The following is a 19,673-nucleotide window of genomic DNA, read 5'->3' as shown; positions in this document are numbered from 1 at the left end:
ACATACGTAAGTAAGCGCACAAAGGAGGAGTTTCTCAGCAGCAGCCCAGCCAGCGAGGGGAAGCTGCAGTGTAAACTTCCCCACGTTGTTTTGCCTGTGGCCTCAGTGCCCTGGTAGGACATGATTGTAGCCCAGGCTGTGTGGAAATGCACTGGAACAGCAAGGTGTGGAGACAAGGCTGCAAAGGATCTAGGGTTGCAGAAGCTGGGGTTAGGAATAGCCACAAAGGGATTTTGCTCACTGTTTCATGCCTTCAGTTGTTTCTCTTGAGCTTTTTTGTGGGGACAGACCTGTCCCTTTTATCTGCCCCACCAGCATGCCATAGGGCTGTTGATAATGCAGTAAGAACAGGGCTGTTTTAACACCCACATGCCACACCAGCCTGAGGAGTTTGGGATTAACTTCAGATTTTGTTACACCACTCCATGTTTTACAGTGGTCTCACAGAATAAATCATTAGGCCTTTTTTTCAAATTACTAAAGCCATACAGGGAGAGATATGTGTCTCTATTTTTCTGTGTGGAGTGAGTGTCCCATCTATTTGTCTGTGTGTCCCCTGACTAGTAAGGCTGCTCCCTCATTGCAACACACAGGGTCCAGCCTGTTCAGACCTTCCACAAAGGTAAACATGAACATTAGCTCCTGAACTGCTTAGCACAGTGGACTTTTGCCTGCTGACACCCGGCCTCTGCTCACCTGGTGCAACTTTAAGGGAACAACCCGGGTGCTATCCATACAGAATCTGAATAACATGTACATGGTGCCTCTGTGTGAGCCTGAGAAAAGCAAAGCCTCAGGCATATTGGTCAGTCAGCTTTGGCTGACCAATGTTCCTAAAATAGACCAAAAACAAAGAAAGAGGAGAGAGAAAGAAAAAGCATGCGAGTAACCTGTGCTATTGCAATAAACCAGCTAATGATTCATTTTCCACCCTCAAAATGAACTGATGGTTCTCACTGAGGTTACCAATTAGTGCTGCTTATCAGTTCTCCTTGAACAGTGATTCATTCCTTAGCTCCTGAAGGGAATTTGTGAGGCCAAGCCCTGTCCTGAGGGTTTGCTACTCTCTTCATTAGCCCAGCTCATGCAGCAGTGTCTAGAAAATCTGAATCCAGAGGGTGAGGTTCATTTTTCAGCTGGGTGGATGGCAGAGGGCTGTACTTCCTGTCAGTCATGGCAGCATCTCTGTTGGCCCAGGTCTGGCTTAGCTATGATGCAAACAGGTGGAACAAGGCAGGTCCTGCAGCTCTGTTGCTAAATGTTGTCTCGATGACATAAGAGATGAAAAAATGTTCCCTGACCACCTCAGCATCGGCTGGCAGATCATCTGCTCAGCCAACAAAATGGGCAGCCTCCATCTGAAGCAGAACTGGAAATCTGCATGTGAGATGAAGGAGAACAAGTCAGCGATGGGGATGAGGCTGGGACTGGTGAGGAGCCTGGGATTGGTGAGGAGCCTGGGTTCCCAGCCCTGGCACGTGCCAAGCCATGAGGAGAGTCTGGGACTGAAGCTTGGCTTCTGCACAGGTGTTACGTATTCTTGGCAAGGCTGTCCTTGGAGGAGCCACCCCAGCAGGGACAGCTTTCAACCCACATCTGCACACAGGGTCTTTTGTTAAAACAGGCTTGTCTGCAGCTGAACTTCTGAGGAACAAAACACATGTTTGACTCGCTCATAAACAATGTAGGATGCAGTAAATACCATGGTGGGTACATGGTGGGAAGACTTGATTTGATATTTTAGCTGGACAAAATGTGTTGCTCATTGCTTCACTTGCCCATTGCTTCACTTGCCAGGTTTTGTCTTCAGTGGTGTGCTACTGTCCTATCAGGTTCCCTTCAGATTTCTATACACCTTTCACTTTGTAACAAATGGCAGGATAAATAGATTTGGAAAGCTGAATGCATGCAGGAGTGGCAAGAAGTTGGTAGTCTACTTGTCCATGCTTCTCTCAGCAACAAACTCTACTAACCAGACAGCCTGGCAAGTCACTTTTACTTTAAATTCCTGGCTATTCCTGGTGACTGCTCAATGAGTCACAGAGCAGAATAAAGCATATTTCTGCTGGTTTTGCCAGAGTATTTATTACTCCCCTGCCTTACCATAGGCTCTGAGGAAATGGCAGAGTTCTTGTCCTTTGCCCTGCAACATTAGCAGCAAGGAAGCACTCTTGCACAGCTCTCTTTGGAGGTGCAGTGACTGAGGAGAGCTGTACCACACCACAGCACTTTGGCACTTCCAGATCTTTGCCACTCCCCGGTCATGGATCCCTTCAGGGATGAATATCCTTTCTGATCTCTGCCTGTCTGTCAGACTGGGAAAGGGGCAGGTTTTGTGTTGGGGTGCAGTAAAACCAGTTGTCTTTTTCTGTATCCTGCGTCCCTTGTTAGTTGAACATTGGCCTCTTCTGAGACAAAACTGATCCTAAAATATGCACAAAGTTGCTGCAGTTACCTGTACAGAGTGTACTTTGGAAATCCTATTTTCTTCAAGGAAGAATAGAGAGTCTAAAGAACATGTAGATTAACGGAGCTAATTAAGAGAAAGTAACGGAGTAAAATCCTTCCCTTCCTTCTTCTTTCAGGAAGTATTGGGCTGCCAGGCCTGTTTTGGGGTGAAGACTGGGTTCAGAGAGGGTGGTGCAGTTTCCTGAATCCTGCAAGTGCATGAGGAGAGATGCAGAGCTCTGGACTTGTTCAGCTGGAGGAGGGAAGACAGGAGAAACTTGACAACAGGTTTTCAATACATAAGAAAGGGTTTCCAACAAGATGGAACCAGGCTCTTAACTGAAGTCTGCAGCTACACAGCAAGAGGTCACAGTCATAAATCCAAACTGGGGAATTGTCAGCCAGAAACAAGTCAGGGAAAGCAGTAATATAGTCGTATTACTATCATATTACTAATATGAGAAGAGGTTTCTTCAGGAGGCTGAAGTCTGTCTGTGGAGTGTCTCAAGGCACGACTGTACAAAGTGGGAAGCAACCTGGTGTGAATGCAGTGTTTACTCTGCTGTGAGTGGGAGGCTGGAGGAGAGACCTCCTGGGCTTCTTCCAGTCTGGATGAGCGATCCTGCCACGGTAAGCAGAAAGCTTTTCATTTACCTACTGTATGGAAATGTAGACGAATGAGCTCCTCACCCTTGCCAGAAACACTGACGCGGAGAATAAAGCTTTGCTCCTGGTCACGAGGAGCGACTGGCCAGGGCGGCAGCGCTGCCTGAGCAGCAGCTCGGCTTCCACCGCTGCTTCCACTTCCCTGCGCTCCGCTGGCTGAAAGGCGACTGTCCTTTACTGCCATCTCCTGGGAAAAAATCCACAGATTTCCAGCCTCGTCAGCCTGCCCCGTTGTTCATCTCCTGCAGGGATTTCCTGCCTTTCCCTAAGCTGGCCTCCCTGTTTGTCCAGATCCATCCTCAGGATGTGGGGTCTCAGCAGTGTAATGTGCATCTCTGTATACCAGTGTTTCCTACCCGGTGGAATCCTGAGCCTCCTCTATCCAAGTGTTTCAAATGTAAGGCCATAGGAACATTGTTCTTCTGACAGGTTTTGGTTTTTTTTTTCCTTCAACACCTAAAAATACATTGTACTTTGCCCTGAAGTTCTTGCTGTGCCTCAAATACATTCCTTAAGGAAGATTCACTGGAGGTGAGGCGATGAACCAAGGCCACTTCTTATTTCTAAATCTCACCTTTTTCTGAAGAGATGACAGCTGCCTATGAGAGGATGTGTAATTTTGAATTGGAGGTTGGCAGACTAGAATGACACCCCCTCCAGGAGTGCCTTGGACCCCAGCTCCAGCAAACCACACGGACTTGCCTCCTCATGCTTTCTGTATTCCCCTGTTTCTGCTGCCCGTAAAGGAATCCTTGCTCCTTCCTTTCCTGGGACACTGAACTAGCATCCGATTGTTTTTTCAGCTGTGCCTGAATTAGGGTGGGGACTTTCCTGCCCCGTGATGGCTGATAAACCAGAGCTGCAGAAGTGTTAATGTTTGTGCTGCTGAACAAATGTCCTGCTCTCCTGCAAAGCCTCTCCTTCGGTCCTTACCGGCTCTCCCAGGTGACACACAGCTCTACCCTGACTCTTCAGACTCCTGAAGCTGCCGATGGATGTTGAATTCACATGGAAAATAGCATTTACAGAACATTGGGAGAACTCATAATGTCAACAGCCTCTGTTAGTTAATACTGGGCCAAACATTTGCTTGGAACAATTTCTGTGTTGTCCTATTGCATTTAGAGACTGAAGTTTAGCCTTTGACTGGATGACAAAGATAATTTTCAATTCATCTTTCTATATGTCAGCTACCAAAGTAGCCTATCAACCCACCTGGAGTTTGGGTATAAATAATTCTCTGTAAAGGAAAAACCTCACCAAAAAAGACAGATCCTTTTATTTTTTTTGCTCTTGCTCCATTAAAAGACATCTATCGTTAATGACTCTATTTATAACTCTACCATTGCCAATTACTTGCCTGAGATTTTTCCACAGATGAATTTCACTGAGCTCATTTCTAGTGCATGACTCACTGAACTCTGATTTCCTTCTAGATTTTAAGAGGAAACAGCAATGCTTTTATCCTCCCCTCCTCTCTGTGAAGGAATCCTTTGAATTTTTTGTTTGTTCTAACTTTGGAAAAAGGACATAATTTGTGTGTGTGAGTATAATGTGATTTTTATCATATCTTCTTGAAATCAGCATACTTGGCCACATTATCCCCTCATCCCTGCCTTTTGCTGAATTATCAGAGAGTCACTGAAAAAAATAATATCCCTGGTGTGTGCATTTAATTCCTTCACTGAGACAAGCCCAGGCTACATTTAGCTCCATCCTAACACACTGACACCTGACTGAGGCCAGCATTTTGCTGTCTTTGTCACTTCTTTTTTTTTTTCATAATGTCCAGCCAAACCTTTCCCCTCAATGTGGTAATTTATACCTTTCCAAAGTACAGCACTGTGTACATATTGAAGACCTAGAAGATCCCCAGCTACTTGTCTTTTTTTTTTAGTGGAATCGAGTAAAATTGTTCAACTCTTTCCTCATCATTCATCTTAGGCCTCTGATTGAGCTGCTGCTACGAGATCCTAGGTTTGTCTCTAGAATTATCTCAAATTGCCCACTACATCTGAAGGCAGATATGCCTTTTACTTTCTCCATAAAAATTTTTCCACGTGAAAATTTGTCCTGTACTACTGAGTTAACACCATCCTTTTTAAAGATAAGTCAACATCATACACTTTTATGGCTAAGGGAGCCCAGCCCCAGTTTGCTGCAAGATTAACACTGTGAATTCTTCGTGTGATCAGACACATTTTAAGGAAGCCTGAAACAAGACCCTGGTGCAGAGAATTTCAGCACAACTGTCCCAAACTTTATGAAGGTATCAGAAATTGAAAACATGGTTATTTGCTTTTAAGGGCAGGAATACTGCTCTGGCTTCAACAAACACAGTTCTGTCACACAAGAGGCTGTGTTTGGATTGTAACAAAACCAGCACCTATTTGTCTGAATGGCTCTATTCACATTGCTTAACAGTACAAGGAGCTTGTGGCTCCTAGGTAGGCACCAGTGTGCCTGGGCTGGAGGATTAAACAAACCTGCTGCTCAGTGTGTTTACTGGAGGCTGTTTGGGAGGCACCTGGTGCATGGGTAAAGAGGGCTTTCCTCAAAGTCTGCAGACTCACACCTGAAACCTTTAGCCACAACTGTGCTCTCTGCAGCTATTTCTGATTTCATGTTCCTTGTTTCACAGTAGGAAAGATATATTATACAGATGCTGCTGCCTTCTGTTATTTCTTTAAGCTCCTTCTCACCATACTCTCCAAGAAGAGTCAGGGCTGAATGTAAGGGCTGGTCTGAACAAAATCTCCTCAGGATCCTTAGGTCAACAGATCTAGGGAATGAAAATTCAAGGTCCTTCTTGGATTTTGAAATACTTTTTTTCTCTAAATTAATACCCAATTGTTAGCCAAAGTGAGTTGTTTCTGAATTCAGTTAACAAGTCATTTTGACTAAAAGAATCTGGTTCTGTACCTCACTGTGCTGCCCATACTGTGCAGCTAGGAAGGAGCTGTAGCTTCTCACAACCATCAAGGTCTCTACTTCTCCAAATTGTCATGCTGGTAAAGTATATATGTGCTCCAGACCTATTTTCTCTGGCACCTAGAAGCAGCAAGCAAGCAGCAAATCACCCAATTTTTTTTTCATCTTATCTCAAATTCTGTTATTTTCATGCCTCATAGACAGAATTTTGGAGAGCAAAATCATTCTGCACTTTGCAGTTTGCGCAGTGGAGAATACTTTGCTCAAGAAACCACAGGATTTAGTTACTCATTTTTGCCTTAAGCTTGTGAAAATAAGCATTACTGTTCATCAGGAGTGGCCAGCATAAATAGCAGTTTGTTTGGGGTTTTTTCATTTATTTCATGTGATGCACCACTTTCCATGGTAAATTCTAGAACTAGTTTGTGTTTTTGTTTTCATCTCTTTAGTACTTATATTACTGTGTTTTGATTCTTGCTTGCAAGTACTGCTTATCAGACATTAGACAGTTGCTGCAGTTTTGTTGAACATTTGCTAACACATAAGATGCCTGGTTCCCCTTATAGCATTTTTCTGCTCCTCTGTGGGTGCAGGTGCAGATTAAAGACTTCTGTATGAATTCAATTAAATTCAACAAAATATAGACTCCACGTTAAATGAGAAGATTAATGGTTACCAAAGAGTGTGCAAGGGCTCTCAGTCTGCTCAGCAGGTTTGGCTCCCCTCTTGTGTCTGTGGAGGAGTCATAAAAACAATCACAAGTAATTATTTTTGACTCAGTGGGTCAATGATTTGAAGGTGGTGGGGCAGGTCTGATCAAACCAGACCAAGCAGTTTAGCACCTCTGATTTACCTAGAGCAATGTGGGGATCCCAGGGATATGGAGGATGGGGTGTCCCAGTAAAGTAGCATAAGAAGGGATTTCAAGTGATGTGGAAGGTGAGCAGGCAGCAGACTGTCTCTGCATGTCCCCCACACAACCCAACAGCAGCACAAGGCTCTGCTGATCAATAGGTCATCTCCAGAACTGTTCTGGGCCGGTTCAGGGGGCAAATTCAAAATGAACAGGTTCTGTTTATCTTTCATATTGTCATGTACTTGTAGGAGAAAGGTCTCAAAACCCATGACTGGAATCGGGGCGTGGTTTAAACAGCAAAGTGGTGAACAAGACTGGCAAAGGCATTGCCCTCCCTCTTGCCTTTTCACAAAACCAATGTTACCAGAGACCTTTACCCCAGGATCAATTAGTAAAATATGAATAACAAAGAGCAACTACCCAAAATGGCTGGGAGACCACAAAAGTAACACAGAGCATCCTGATGAGGAATGTACACATTACTCCCTTCTGTTCTTCACCTGCTCAGATAGACTGGTGGTGTCCCAGCACTGCTGCCTGCCCAGCATCCCTCATCTGAAAGAAGCAGGCAAAGACATCTGCAACAAAACCAGGTTTAATTTCCTTCTCTGTGCTCAGGGAGATGTCTGTCTCTTTGGCACTATTTGTGTCATGCTTTAATTCTCACAGTCATATCCTGCTCCTTTTAATTAAGGACTCCTCTGTGGACTCCCTTCTTGCCCATGAGGAAGATCAGGTTTTTGGGGGTCATGCCAGTAGGTCTGCTGTCACTGCCTTTGCTTCTGACATCCATCACGTTGTCTTCACCCACCAGCAGGTTTTCACAACTCCCACCGTACTTTTTACAATCTATGATGATTCCCACTAACAGGAACATTTTTCGATCCTGGTCTGTGATCAAGTGGTTCTTGAAGTGAATGTGAGGAACTCTCCTGGCTTGATTGCCTGCACGTGCCCATTATCAAAAAGACCCACAATAGCCTCATCTTCAGTGTCCCTCTCCACCAGGCTGCTGCTGATGGAGTACTTCCAGTAATCCAATGTGGCTGGGCTGTCTGAATCTCCCAGAAATACCCAACACTGAGACTCCCCATCTTCTACCTTCTGGGACTTTGCTCTCAGCTCACCAATCATAAAGATTTCAGTTGGTGAGTTTGGCCATCAGACCACAAAGCTCTCACTTCACCTGCGAGGACAGACCTGTGGCAACAGTGGCATTTGCCACTCCAGACTGTATTTGATGCAGCTGGGTATCCCACAAAGTGACTTCCTTGAGACCCTGCCAACAAACAGGAAGCTCTCGGAAGGGGTCTCAGGAGTTTGACACAGGCAGCTGGAGTGTGCAGATGTCCCAAGGCAGCCCAACAGGACTGGACACCCCATTTGCTGCCCTCCACGCCTTCATCCACCTCTTCGGCTCTTCTCCGAGCCAAACCAAACGCATGAATTTGACCCACTCATGTATTCCCACACAGCCCAGGCTTCCTGCAGCGCTGCTTTCACTAAAAGCCCGGACATCAGACGGAACGCATCATCCACCGGTACTTTGCCAAGCCGGACGCTCAACCGTGCATTTTCCCCGCTGCGCTGCCCCGACTTTCGCACCGAAGTTCGCGGCTCCGCGCCGGGCTCGGGGCAGGCCCGGAGCGCCGAGGGCGGTGTGAGGGGGCGGAGCGGTGTGAGGGGCGGGGCGGTGTGAGGGGGCGGGGCGGTGTGAGGGGGCGGGGCGGTGTGAGGGGCGGGGCGGTGTGAGGGAGAGGGGCGGTGTAGGGGGCGGGGCGGTGTAGGGGGCGGGGCGGAGAGAGGGGGCGGGGCGGTGTGAGGGGGCGGGGCGGTGTGAGGGGGCGGGGCGGTGTGAGGGGGCGGGGCGGTGTGAGGGGGCGGGGCGGAGAGAGGGGGCGGGGCGGTGTGAGGGGTGGAGCGGTGTGAGGGGGCCGGCCCGCTCCGCTCCCGCCCACGGCCTCTCCGTGCTGGCAGCGGGGCCCGGTCGCCATGAGCGGCCCGTGGGGCGCGGCGGGCCCGGCGCGGCAGGGCTGGCTGTGGGGGGCGGCGGCGCTGCTGGCGCTGGGCGCCCTGCTCGGGGCCTGGCGCTGGGCCGGCCCGCGCCGCCGCCGCCGCCTGCAGCGGGTCGGGACGGTGCTCAGGCTCTTCGTGTACCCGGTGAAGTCGTGCCGGGGGGTGTCGGTGCGGCGGGCACAGGTGACGCCGATGGGGCTGCGCTGCGGGGACCTGCGGGACAGGTAGGCGGGCCGGGCCCGGCGTGGAGCTCCGGCCGGGCCCTGGGGCCTCCGCGTTGTCAGGTGTTTGTTTTCCTGAGGGCCTGGGGAGGAGCACCTGCCGTGCGGGTGCTGCCGAGCCCGGCATTAACGCTGTTGGGCGCCTTTTTGCCCCGTCCCGCCGCAGGTTCTGGCTCGTGATCAGGGAGGACGGGCACATGGTGACAGCTCGCCAGGAGCCGCGGCTCGTCCTTGTTTCTGCCGACTGTGATAACGGGCACTTGATCTTGGAGGCCGGGGATATGGAGAAGATAAGCGTGCCTGTAAAGCTCCCCGAGAAGAACCCCATCCGCAACTGCAGGTACTGAAGAAGGCTTTTTCTTTCCCCTTACCTCTCGCTCAATAATGGCTTTCTCATGTGCTTTTCTTTTCAAGATTGTGTGAAGCTTCGCGTATTCTTATGCAGAAATTAGAGAGTAAAAGTTCAGTACCTCTTTGTCTTTTCTGTGCAGCTATTTCTCACCGTCTGCTTAAGTGAGATAGACTTCAAACCAGAGCCTGTACTGACAAGACAAGGCACAGTGGTGTTGGTAGGTTTAGATTAGCTATTAGGAAGAAATTCTTGACTGTGTGGGTGGTGAGGCATTGGCACAGATTGCCCGGAGGAGATGTGGATGCCCCGTCCCTAGAAGTGTTCAAAGTCAGGTTGGATGGGGCTCTGAACACCTTGATCTAGTGGAAGGTGCCCCAGCTTATGCTAGGGAAGTTGTCCTAGGTGGTCTTTAAGGTTGCTTCTAATCTAGACTGTTCTGTAATTCTGTGAAATCCTCTGCCATGTGTTACACAGGAGGCCAGGAATGGTTGTTGTAACAAAAGCTCTGCTTTTAATTATTGGTGAAAACAAATCTCAGGAAAAGATGACAGAGTATCAAAGACCATGCTTTACACATCTGCCAAATGAACTGTGATCTCCTGTCTTGATAGAATGTCATGTTTGCTTATTTGTTTTTACTTTTACTGTTTCTGTTCTTGCTTGGGTGAGCATCTGTATCTCAGAGCTTCAGCCATGCGCTTTGCTATTTCTTGATCACAACTACTCTGTGCATTAGCATTTTTGCATGCACGCTGGCTGTTCGGAGCTGGTGAGATGTTGGAGTTTAGATTCCCTGACCCCTCTCTTTAGCCATTTAACTGAGGGGTCTCAGTTAAAAACTTGGTAGTCCAAGACACTCCCTGAGGTCACAAGGCCAAGACCAGCATCCCAGGGACTTAGGGCATTCCCTGTAGGTGCTACCCCAAAGGATTTTCAGGTGGATGGGTTACAAACAGTGATTTAGCTGTGTGCTTCGAGCTTTGTTGTATAAGTGCAGGCCTAGTTATTTTATCTATGTATAGAAATCCATGCTGGAAAACTGCCAGAAGGAAGAGGAAAACCTTTTCTCTGCTAAAATGTCAATTAATATGTAAGTGTTTAGAGACTGTAAGTGATGTAAGGCCCTGCAAAGATACTGTAAGTGTTTGCTCTTTGGATAGCAGAGATGGTTAATGCACCAGCTGCTGTAATTGTAACTAAAAGAGTGCTTGCATGGAACTGCATTTGCTTGCTTTTAACATAAATCTGTTGCTGTGGAAACCCTTGATGAGCATAGCTCAGCATCTCTATTTATACAAGGCAGGTGCAAGTTCCACACGGTAGCATTTCTCCTGGAGAAATGGAACAGATTTTTACAAACCTGTGCGTAACACCAGTGGCACATGCACTGCAAACCATGCAGTCTGTGAGGTGTCATTCTTCTAAAATTTGTTGTGTCACTAGAAGAATATTTAAATAGCTAATACCTTGCAGGAATGAAAACTTAGCTTGGATTTCTTGGATTTTCCAGGTTCAGAGTTCAGTGATTTGTTCCTCTCTTTTGTTTGTTGTTTTTTTTTTTCAGTTTCTTTCTTTGCTGTAATAAATTTGCCCTCAGATGGATGCTCATGGGAGCTCAGGCCCCATAAACTAGAGCTAAAGCAGTGCCTTAGTGCCTTTGGCTGCATACGGCTGTGCTTGTGTTGATCTTGAAAAGTGCTAAGTCCACTTGCAAATTTTATATAGCTATTTAAAAATCCTGTGCTTGGGAGAGTCAAATATTAGACCAAAGCTGTTGTATAGCCACATTTTTTGCTAGTGCACGTCCTAGAGTGCTTCCCTCTGGCTGAGAAACCTCGTGCTCTTTATCTGTGCTCTTTGTCAGTGTGTGTTGTAACACTTAAATAGTGTGATGTTTTCCCATGGATCCCTGCAGCACTGAGTGCTTAGGATAGGTCCACTTCCTGAGTGAAAAGCAGTAGTGTTGGAAGCTGTAAGAGCCTTGCCTCTCTTGTCCTGCCAGTCAGAAGGCATGCAGGAACTGTGGGATGGAGGGAGGAGAAAGGTAGTTGAATGCTGCCTGGAGCAATTACATTTAATTCCAGCCTGTGTCACAGGGTAGACACTGGAATCCCAGCAAATGGAGCAGGTTATTGATGCCAGCACCCAAATGATCACTCCTCCAGATGAGTAAAGAAGGGCTCCTAGGAGCTGGGCTCGCTCTGGAACTGCATGGGCATCCCCATGCTTCAAGCTGCCCAGGATTTGATTGCAGATAGGGAACTGCCGAGCGTTCCAGTCAAAATGGCTACTCTGAAAAATGTAACAAAACTACTCATGACTGGTGTTAAAGTTTATTGAAAGATTGAGTCAAGGTTTAGCTTTTCTTGCCAGGAAAATGCTCCTTGCATAAACTTGTTTGTATTCTGCTGGCAGTGGCTTTTTGTGCCCCATGGACTTCGTTTCCAGTACAAATCTTTAACCTCTCTTAAGACACTGAGCTATTTTGGATGTGAAGTCTGAGCTAAAGTGTCTCACTTATCTCTGGCAAAAGTTTGACAGCACTAAAATCTGAAGGAAAGTTTCCTTAACAGTTAGGGACACTTTGAATTAATAACATCTGTACATATCAGTTATGGTAACATCTGATCACATAATTTCAAGATATCGTTCATTTTCTGAAATTAATTACCTTTCAGTTGATTTCTCAGTAGAAGTCATTTGATGTAGCAGTCACGTGCAAATGCAAGAGCAGGCCCCTTTTTTCCCTCAAAGTAGGACAAGCAGGTAGGTTTGTTACTGTCACTGATGAGGCAGCTAGCTCTGGGCCCATGAACACTATTTCAGAGCTCATTCTTTCATCAGCTGGTATTGTCTGCTCATGTCCATGTTCCTTAGCTTTCAAAACACTGTGGCCACAAGGAGATTGCCTTTGGGAATGATTCCTTTTCTGTCTATTGCTCCCACTATTAAAACACGATTTTTGCCTTCGAATAAGAAGCTTCCTTGAATCTTCTGGTTTCCAGCTAACTTGTTGATGTGTTGTGACTCTCCAGGGTGTTTGGACAGGATATCCAGGGCAGGGACTGTGGTGATGAAGTGGCTCAGTGGATCACCACCTTCCTGAACTCTGAGCCCTGTCGGCTGGTGCACTTTGAGCCCTCCATGGTGCCAAGGAAGTCAAAGGACTCGATTGCCCTTTTCCGAAACACCGATGAGGTAAATGAGTGCTCTCTTTATCAGAAGTGTGTCCTTTTAACCTTTTCCACCCACCAGAATCTGCCCCTTCCATCTTTGGTAGTTGAGCCCAGTTTAACAAGGTGTGTGTTGTTGTGTACTGAAACCATGTGAGTATTCTCTTCTGTAAAGAGGTGACTTGCTTAATTTTTACTTCAGATTGGTTTTAAGCTATTGACCGTTCACAGCTAAAGAGTCTGAAACTGATACTTGAAGAGGAACTATTACACTGCAGAATACAATACCTTTTTGTGTCTCAGTGATGTTTTGATGGTGTAATCTGTGTTGCATACAAAGATTCCACTCCCTATCCCTTGTCAGGTGTGGGAGTGTAATGATACAAGTTGTGTTACTTTGTATTTTGTTTAAAGGAATGATGTTAAAACAGGCTGGTTATAGTTGTGGGCCTAGGAATTAAAATTCAAATGAAGTTTCAGGGGTTTTGTCTCTTTATGTGGAAGAGGCTTGAAGGTGTGATATTAGAGAAATATAATAAAAAGGTATGAAAGGAGATGCTGTGCTCAGACATCCTTATACAATTTTAGCCACTGCTGCCTTTCTTTTTTCCTGAACAGCTCTCTCAGGTGAAGATGCTTTGAATTGTATCAAATGTAAGGTTTTTAAACAAATTAAAATTGTGAGTACCTTGCTCTTGTGGTGTTATTATCTATAGGACATCAGTGTCTTGCTTGTTGCACAAAGAGAAGAAAGTATATTCAGTTATAGACTTTTATAGATATGCATTTGTTATGTAAGGGCACTGAGACCAGTACAAACACAATATTTCAGCAAAAGAGGCATCAGATTAGGAGGGGTGATGTTCTGGAATCATAGCAAGAAAGAAAAGGCAGAATTTTTTGATAGATATTTCAATGCTTATCATCCTGTGGTTGAAAGGCATGTACAAGAATGGAGTAAGAATAATATAAGAGAAAGGCAGGAGGGTTATACACGAAAATTCTTACCAAAATGTCTTTTTGGTTTTTTTGTTTTGTTTTGGGGTTTTTTGGGGGTTTTTTTGTTGGTTTTTTTTTTTTTTTTCTTCTTCCCTGAACTCTGTGAAGCTCCACTTCTTGGAGGTTTAGAGGTTTTTAAATACTGTTCATTGGCCTTGTTTGCTTATATGGCCCTCCCACTGCCCAGGCATCCCAAACTGATGAATGGTCAGCTGTAATTGAGTATGGGCTGTTCTGGATGTGGAACTCCCTCTGGTGTTGTGATAAGGCAGTTTGACAACACAAACATTGCCGTGGTGACTGAAAACAGGGAAGAGTGTGTTGTTTTCCTTGTTAACCTGCTTTCAGGAAAATCAAAGCTTGAATGCAGCAGCCTAAAAGGCCACTGGTACCAACACCTGTTTTCTGCCAGGCAGTGACTTTCCTGCCATGCTCTTAGAGCAGCCCCAGGATTTGTGATGTTTGTTTCTGCAGGTTGCCTATCCTGACTGCAGCCCAGTCTTGATCATCTCCGAAGCTTCAATGGATGATTTGAACACCAGGCTGGAAAAGAAAGCCAAGATACAGAACTTCAGGCCAAATATTTTTGTAACAGACTGCAGTGCTTTTGAGGAGGTAAAATAACTGTCTCAAATGTCTTTTTGAAGGCTTGGTTGTGTTTCTTTTGAAGTCAGTTGCCGTGTGTGATGGTGCCTAAAAGGGTGAGGAAAACTCTTACTCTGTGATTTTTACAACTCAGTTGCAGAGGGATAAAGCTTGAGCTCACATCAATGCATGTGAAACACTGATGGAAGACTCAGGTCTATGAATGATTGTTTCTCAAATTGAAGAAGTTCCTAAAGCAGGAATAGATTTTTACCTACCAGGAGGGTTTGCAATAGGAAGCTTTTGTAGATGAGAAGCAAAAACTTACTTCCCCTAAAAATTTCCTGTCTGCAAAACTGTTGATTTACCAGAGGCCACAGATCAGTTTATCACCTGTACAGTAAGAAGAAATTGCCTTAGGTTCAGTGCTTCAGGCAAGTGCATGTTGCAGAACAGGATTCATTACTTGTATGTCTCTCTTTTTGGATAGAATTATTAGTGTGTCCTGAATTGGATAAATGCAGCGACAGTAGGGTTTTCATTATAGTACTGTGGTGTAGCTCTGCATATTTTGAAGGTGCTAGTAAAGGTGCTCATCTGGAATGGTGCACCTTTTTGTGAATGACTGTGCCACTTCTGGTAAAGTAATTGCATGTGCTTATATGTGCCTAATATTTACTTCCCTCAGGACACCTGGGAGGATATTCTCATTGGTGATGTGGAGATGAAAGGGACCGTGTGTTGTGGCAGGTAAACACTGGAGACCTTTATTTTACCTAGGAACAAAGAGGTTTATGATAAGAAGTCCTGACTGATTTGGCACTGTCTGTCATTGCAGGTGTATTTTAACAACTGTTAATCCAGACACTGGGGTCATGGACAGGAAGGAGCCCTTGGACACATTGAAAAGGTTATAAAAATACCACTGTTTCTTAGACTGTGGGAGAGGATTTAGGCTAGACCCCAACAGATGTTAGACTAGTATTTTAAAAGTGGTTTGAAGTGTGTGTGGGACATAATGGTGCAGCATGAATGTCTGTGTATATTGGCTTCCAGTCTACTTCTTGCAGTTCTGTGTAGTAAGAAAATTCAGGAAGTTCTTGCAAACTTCACATTCACTGTCTCTTTCATATCTGCTACAGTGAAAGCTTGGGGTAACAGGTATTTAAGGTATCTAAAGGTCTAACTTTGCTTCTTTGACTTTCCTTTTTATAAAGATTTTTGTATATATTAAACATGAATGGGTGATACAATAAGCCTTTTCCCCCTCCATTTGAACTGCTTGGTTCTCTTAACTACAATATTTATTTAGTTTTTAGCCTAATATGATGACCAAAACAAAACATCATTATTTGCATGTCCTCTCTTTCATCACTGATGTGTAGATTTTGCTGCCACTTATTCTAAAGAAGGGCTTTTCTCTTTGCAGTTACCGCTTGTGTGACCCGTCTGAGAAACACATTTACAAAACCAGCCCTCTCTTTGGGAAATACTTTGCTGTTGACAAAACTGGAACCATTCAAGTTGGAGACCCTGTGTACAAGATGGTCTGGGAATGAAGGAGACTTTGATCAGAAGATGCTTTTTCACTTTGATACGCAGATTCCATGTACACAGTCACCAGCATAACTTTTTCTTCTTCCTTGCAATATTTTTTCGTGCTTTTTAAGATGCAGGAGGTTCCCTGAGGCTGTGAAGTGCCAGTCATTTCAGATCATGTAATCTACTGGCATACCTGTAGTAACCGCATCTTTAGTTTTCCTGGAGGCTATGGTAGAAGAAACTGGTCCATGACAGACTTCACAGCACTACTGTGAGCATCACACCTCCTAAAATTTCATGTCAACCGCAATATTGGAATCCAAATTTATGTACAAGGGTTTGCATCATGTGTTAGATACATTTAGTGCCTATAAAGAACCACAAAGATAGTCATGCCAAGCACAAAGTCTGTTTTTCACAGAGCTGCCTTTACAAGTGATCACAGAGTGCAGATGGCAGGGCTCTGCTTCTCTCCTTTGGTCCTAATCCTTGTGACTCTACCCTCCTTTGGTCCTAATCATCTTGCCCTGTCTATGTCCAGAGGTAGTTTTTAGCAGTGTTTCTTTCCTCGCAGTTGTTTCCTGAAGATTTCTACTGTCTCTTGAGTTTGGAGCAGTATCAGAAGGAGAATTCCGAGCTGATGAAATGATAGTCAGGTCTAGAGATGGGAGTGTCAGGTAATGATGTGTAAGGCTGTGGGCTTGTTTCGTTTGTGACCTCTGCTTGACAGTTTTAGCTGTCAGTTTTTTATCCTGTGAACAATACCATAACACTGGGGCTGTAGAGTAGTGATGCATTTGCTAACATAGCAGTAGAATTTCCAGTTTGATGGAAAGAACTGGATGTTCACTGTGTCAGAGACCTCATGCACATTGGAGGGGAAGAACAGCCGTAGGGAGGGATCTAATGTTGAGCCTGCCCTGTTCAACCGCCGTCCAGGCCAATATTGTAGGGCTCATGCACAGCTCCTCTCTGGCTCAGTGGATCCCTTTGTGTAGAAAGTTAGGCTGCTAAGCAAGTGTTTGGGAAGCTGCAGTTTGAGCATGTTAACATCCTTACTGGTTCTGCATTTAAATTTCTGATTGTCCCCCAGTCCTGCTCAATTTAACCAAAATGTCACCCGTTTGTAAGAAGCTGATAATTATATTTTCTACTACATAAAACAAAAAGGGAGAAAACTAGTGAATTATAACAGTATAAAATATATAATTATCTTTTCTTTAAATATTATTTGATTTTTTTTAATGGCCTCCAGGACAAAAGCCTGCCATCTTTCAAATGCTTTTCTGCTTGTTTCTTTTTTATGAATTACTAAATTTGAAAAGAGTGTTTTCCTAGCCTAAAAGAAGAATCAAATTAAGTGTGAAGGACAAATATGATCCAGTCTGATGTTTAGATTATTCATTTTCTGCTGTAAGTGTGAAAAGGGAATTTTAATGCCTGTTCACAACTCAGACCTGTAAAATGAAGAGCCGTTGAGCTTTGAGAAAGAGCAGGTGGATGTATATAGCAAGCCTGAAGCAATCATGTAGGGGAGGTACTTTTCTATTATTTGTGAGCTCCGAGTTGCTCTGAATGCCATTTTGTCAGCAGGATGCTCTGTAAGTATTAAGTTTTCCTGGGACACTCCAGTGCCCAGTTTGAAGTGGAAGTTGTATATTTGTGTATTGTTGTGCCTGATGCAGCAGCTAGTGGGAAGTGAGAGAAAAAGCATCTTTTGAAAAGAGAAAGAATTCTGAGGTTCACTCTTAAAAAGCACACCTTAAAAGTTCTTAATGTTTAAAGCTGAAAGCTTGTGGAATTCCTAATGGTGTCATAAAGCACAGGCAGCCTGCTGGCCTGCCAAAGCAATTAGTTAAGAGTGTGTCCCTTCATTAAGTCAAAGAAGCGGAAGGAAAAAGAGCTGATTTTTTTGCTTCTGGCCAAATGTATTTTTTCCACTGTTGTTCTAGCAGCACATCAGCATTTACATAAATTGTGTGGTGTAGATTTCATTGCCTCATTAGGCTGTTGTTGATTGGGCTGATTTGGAGATGGGGCTGTCTTTGCAAGGAGAAACTGCCATCTGCTTTCCTGTTTGGGAAAGGCCATGGATCAAAATCCTTGCTTTATTCCTGTAAAGCCTCTTAGCAAAATATGGCTGGAATCCTAAAACAGGAGTGCATCTGAGTGCAACATGGCTCATAAATGGCACTTAAATCAATTATGTGGCCATTTTGTGGAGAGCATGAATAAGAACATTGCATATCTTCATATAAATGTTGATTTACTGTAACTGTAGGAATTGTGTTTGATTTTGTTTAAGCAATTTAGAAAATTGACTGAAAATGTGTCAATCATAAGCCACTGTCTTTTTAATTGTGTATTTAAAAGATTGTTAATTTTTTTAACTCTAGAGGAAGAAAACAAAAGCATAAACTTCTAATGAATCAAACTTTCTTAAGGTGTAGCATTTGTTTGTGAGTTTTTTTGTTTTCTGTTTCAGCATTTAATTTTTACTACTGTTACCAGGATCTCAAATATAGTTAATACTGATGATTGTCTTTTTTAATCCTACCTCTGAGTTCAGAAATATATCCAGTTAACCAGAGGATATGTGTAAGAGAGCAGAACCATCAGATGTAAGTGGTCGTCAGACTCAGTTTTGCAACCCTTATGATCTAGATAATGAAAAAGACATTTACAGACGTAAATTTTTTCCCAGAGATGTATGAAAACAAGAGGAAGTGCGTTTAAAAATATGAGAGTTTACTCAAGTCAATCCACGTCATGTCTCAAAGTATAATGCCAAAGCTTTTTTTACAGCATTTATTGTACCAATAGTTCTTGCAGAAGACTGTGTATGAGAATGACAGTTGTTAAAAGCAGCAATTTCAGGGTTGCTTAAGATTTGTAGTGGATATCTTTTCAGACAAGTCTGCTCTCCCCACAAAAAACCTGAGAAAGATTCTGTGTCTGCATCCTAAGGAGAAAAACAGCCTTCCAAAGGCATCCCTCTGCTGTTCTGTAAGAAGACAAAAGATTCACAGATCATGCCTCTACAAATGACAAAAGTTTCAAAAAGAGCTCCCACAGGGTGTTTGTTTCTGCTCTGTCTTAGCACCTGAGATTGCCTTTTTCTCATTCAAGATCCATAAGAAATTCCCTGTGCTGGGTAGCTGTAGGGCTGAGGACTACACATGCTAAGTCGTTGTTTCTTTTGGACAGAAGATTCTAAAAAGTGATGCAGGCATAAAGCCCACGTGTGTATCAGTCTTCAGGTGGAAGAGAGGTAGCATTCATATTTCAAATGTTTTTTATCTTAACACAATCTACATTGTGTTAGTGTTAATCTCAACTTAGAATGTCACTGTTACTAGTAATTCTTTGTATTTTATCTGAAGACATTGGTAAACTCAACAAGGGTTTCACACATGGAGCCTTTTCTGTAACAAATCTGCTAACTCATCATGGCCAGGGAACAGGAATGGTTGGAAGGGGAAAGGAAATAGGCAAGGCTTGGTGTGTAGAGGGTGTGTGTGCAGCTGGAGCTGCACGAGATGGGACTGTCAGTGAAGGCAAGGTACTGGGTGGTTCCATGTTCTCCAGGTGTTTCTGTGCAGATGGACTGAGAATGAGAATGGACTGAGAATGGTTGTGCAATAGCATCAATTCCTGGTATTCAACAATAACCTGGCCTGAGGAATGCCACTCTCCCCAGTGGGCCACAGCTCATCACATTGACTACAGGAAATCACAGAGTGGGTCAGGCTGGACGGGGCCACAGTGGGTCATGGTCCTACCTCCCTGCTCAAGCATGATCATCCTAGAGCACAGGGTACATGATTGTGTCCAGATGGTTCTTGAATATCCCCACTGAGGGGGACTCCACACTCTGTCTGATC

The 19,673-nt window shown here is 44.5% G+C and overlaps 1 protein-coding gene across 1 annotated transcript; it reads left to right on the top strand.

Annotated features, from left to right (window-relative positions):
- Positions 1-8,828: 8,828 nt before the first annotated feature.
- On the top strand, positions 8,829-18,236 carry MTARC2 (mitochondrial amidoxime reducing component 2). Its single transcript, XM_066178217.1, has 7 exons — positions 8,829-9,141; positions 9,305-9,478; positions 12,526-12,688; positions 14,137-14,277; positions 14,936-14,997; positions 15,086-15,157; positions 15,677-18,236. The coding sequence occupies exons 1-7, from the start codon at positions 8,894-8,896 to the stop codon at positions 15,804-15,806; spliced, it is 990 nt and encodes a 329-aa protein (XP_066034314.1). The 5' UTR covers positions 8,829-8,893; the 3' UTR covers positions 15,807-18,236.
- The last annotated feature ends 1,437 nt before the right edge of the window (positions 18,237-19,673 follow it).

Source organism: Chamaea fasciata, unplaced genomic scaffold (genome assembly GCF_029207755.1).
Source record: "Chamaea fasciata isolate MVZ Bird 193981 ecotype frontalis unplaced genomic scaffold, bChaFas1.0.hap1 SCAF_3, whole genome shotgun sequence".
Taxonomy (NCBI): Eukaryota; Metazoa; Chordata; class Aves; order Passeriformes; family Sylviidae; genus Chamaea; species Chamaea fasciata.
This window is presented reverse-complemented; position numbering and strand designations above follow the sequence as displayed.

Excerpts from the sequence above, each read along its gene's own strand:
- MTARC2 (XM_066178217.1), top strand. The coding sequence starts at position 8,894 with ATGAGCGGCCCGTGGGGCGCGGCGGGCCCGGCGCGGCAGGGCTGGCTG. Across the intron at positions 12,689-14,136 it reads TTTTCCGAAACACCGATGAG|GTTGCCTATCCTGACTGCAG; the intron begins GTAAATGAGTGC and ends TTGTTTCTGCAG. Across the intron at positions 15,158-15,676 it reads CCCTTGGACACATTGAAAAG|TTACCGCTTGTGTGACCCGT; the intron begins GTTATAAAAATA and ends TTCTCTTTGCAG.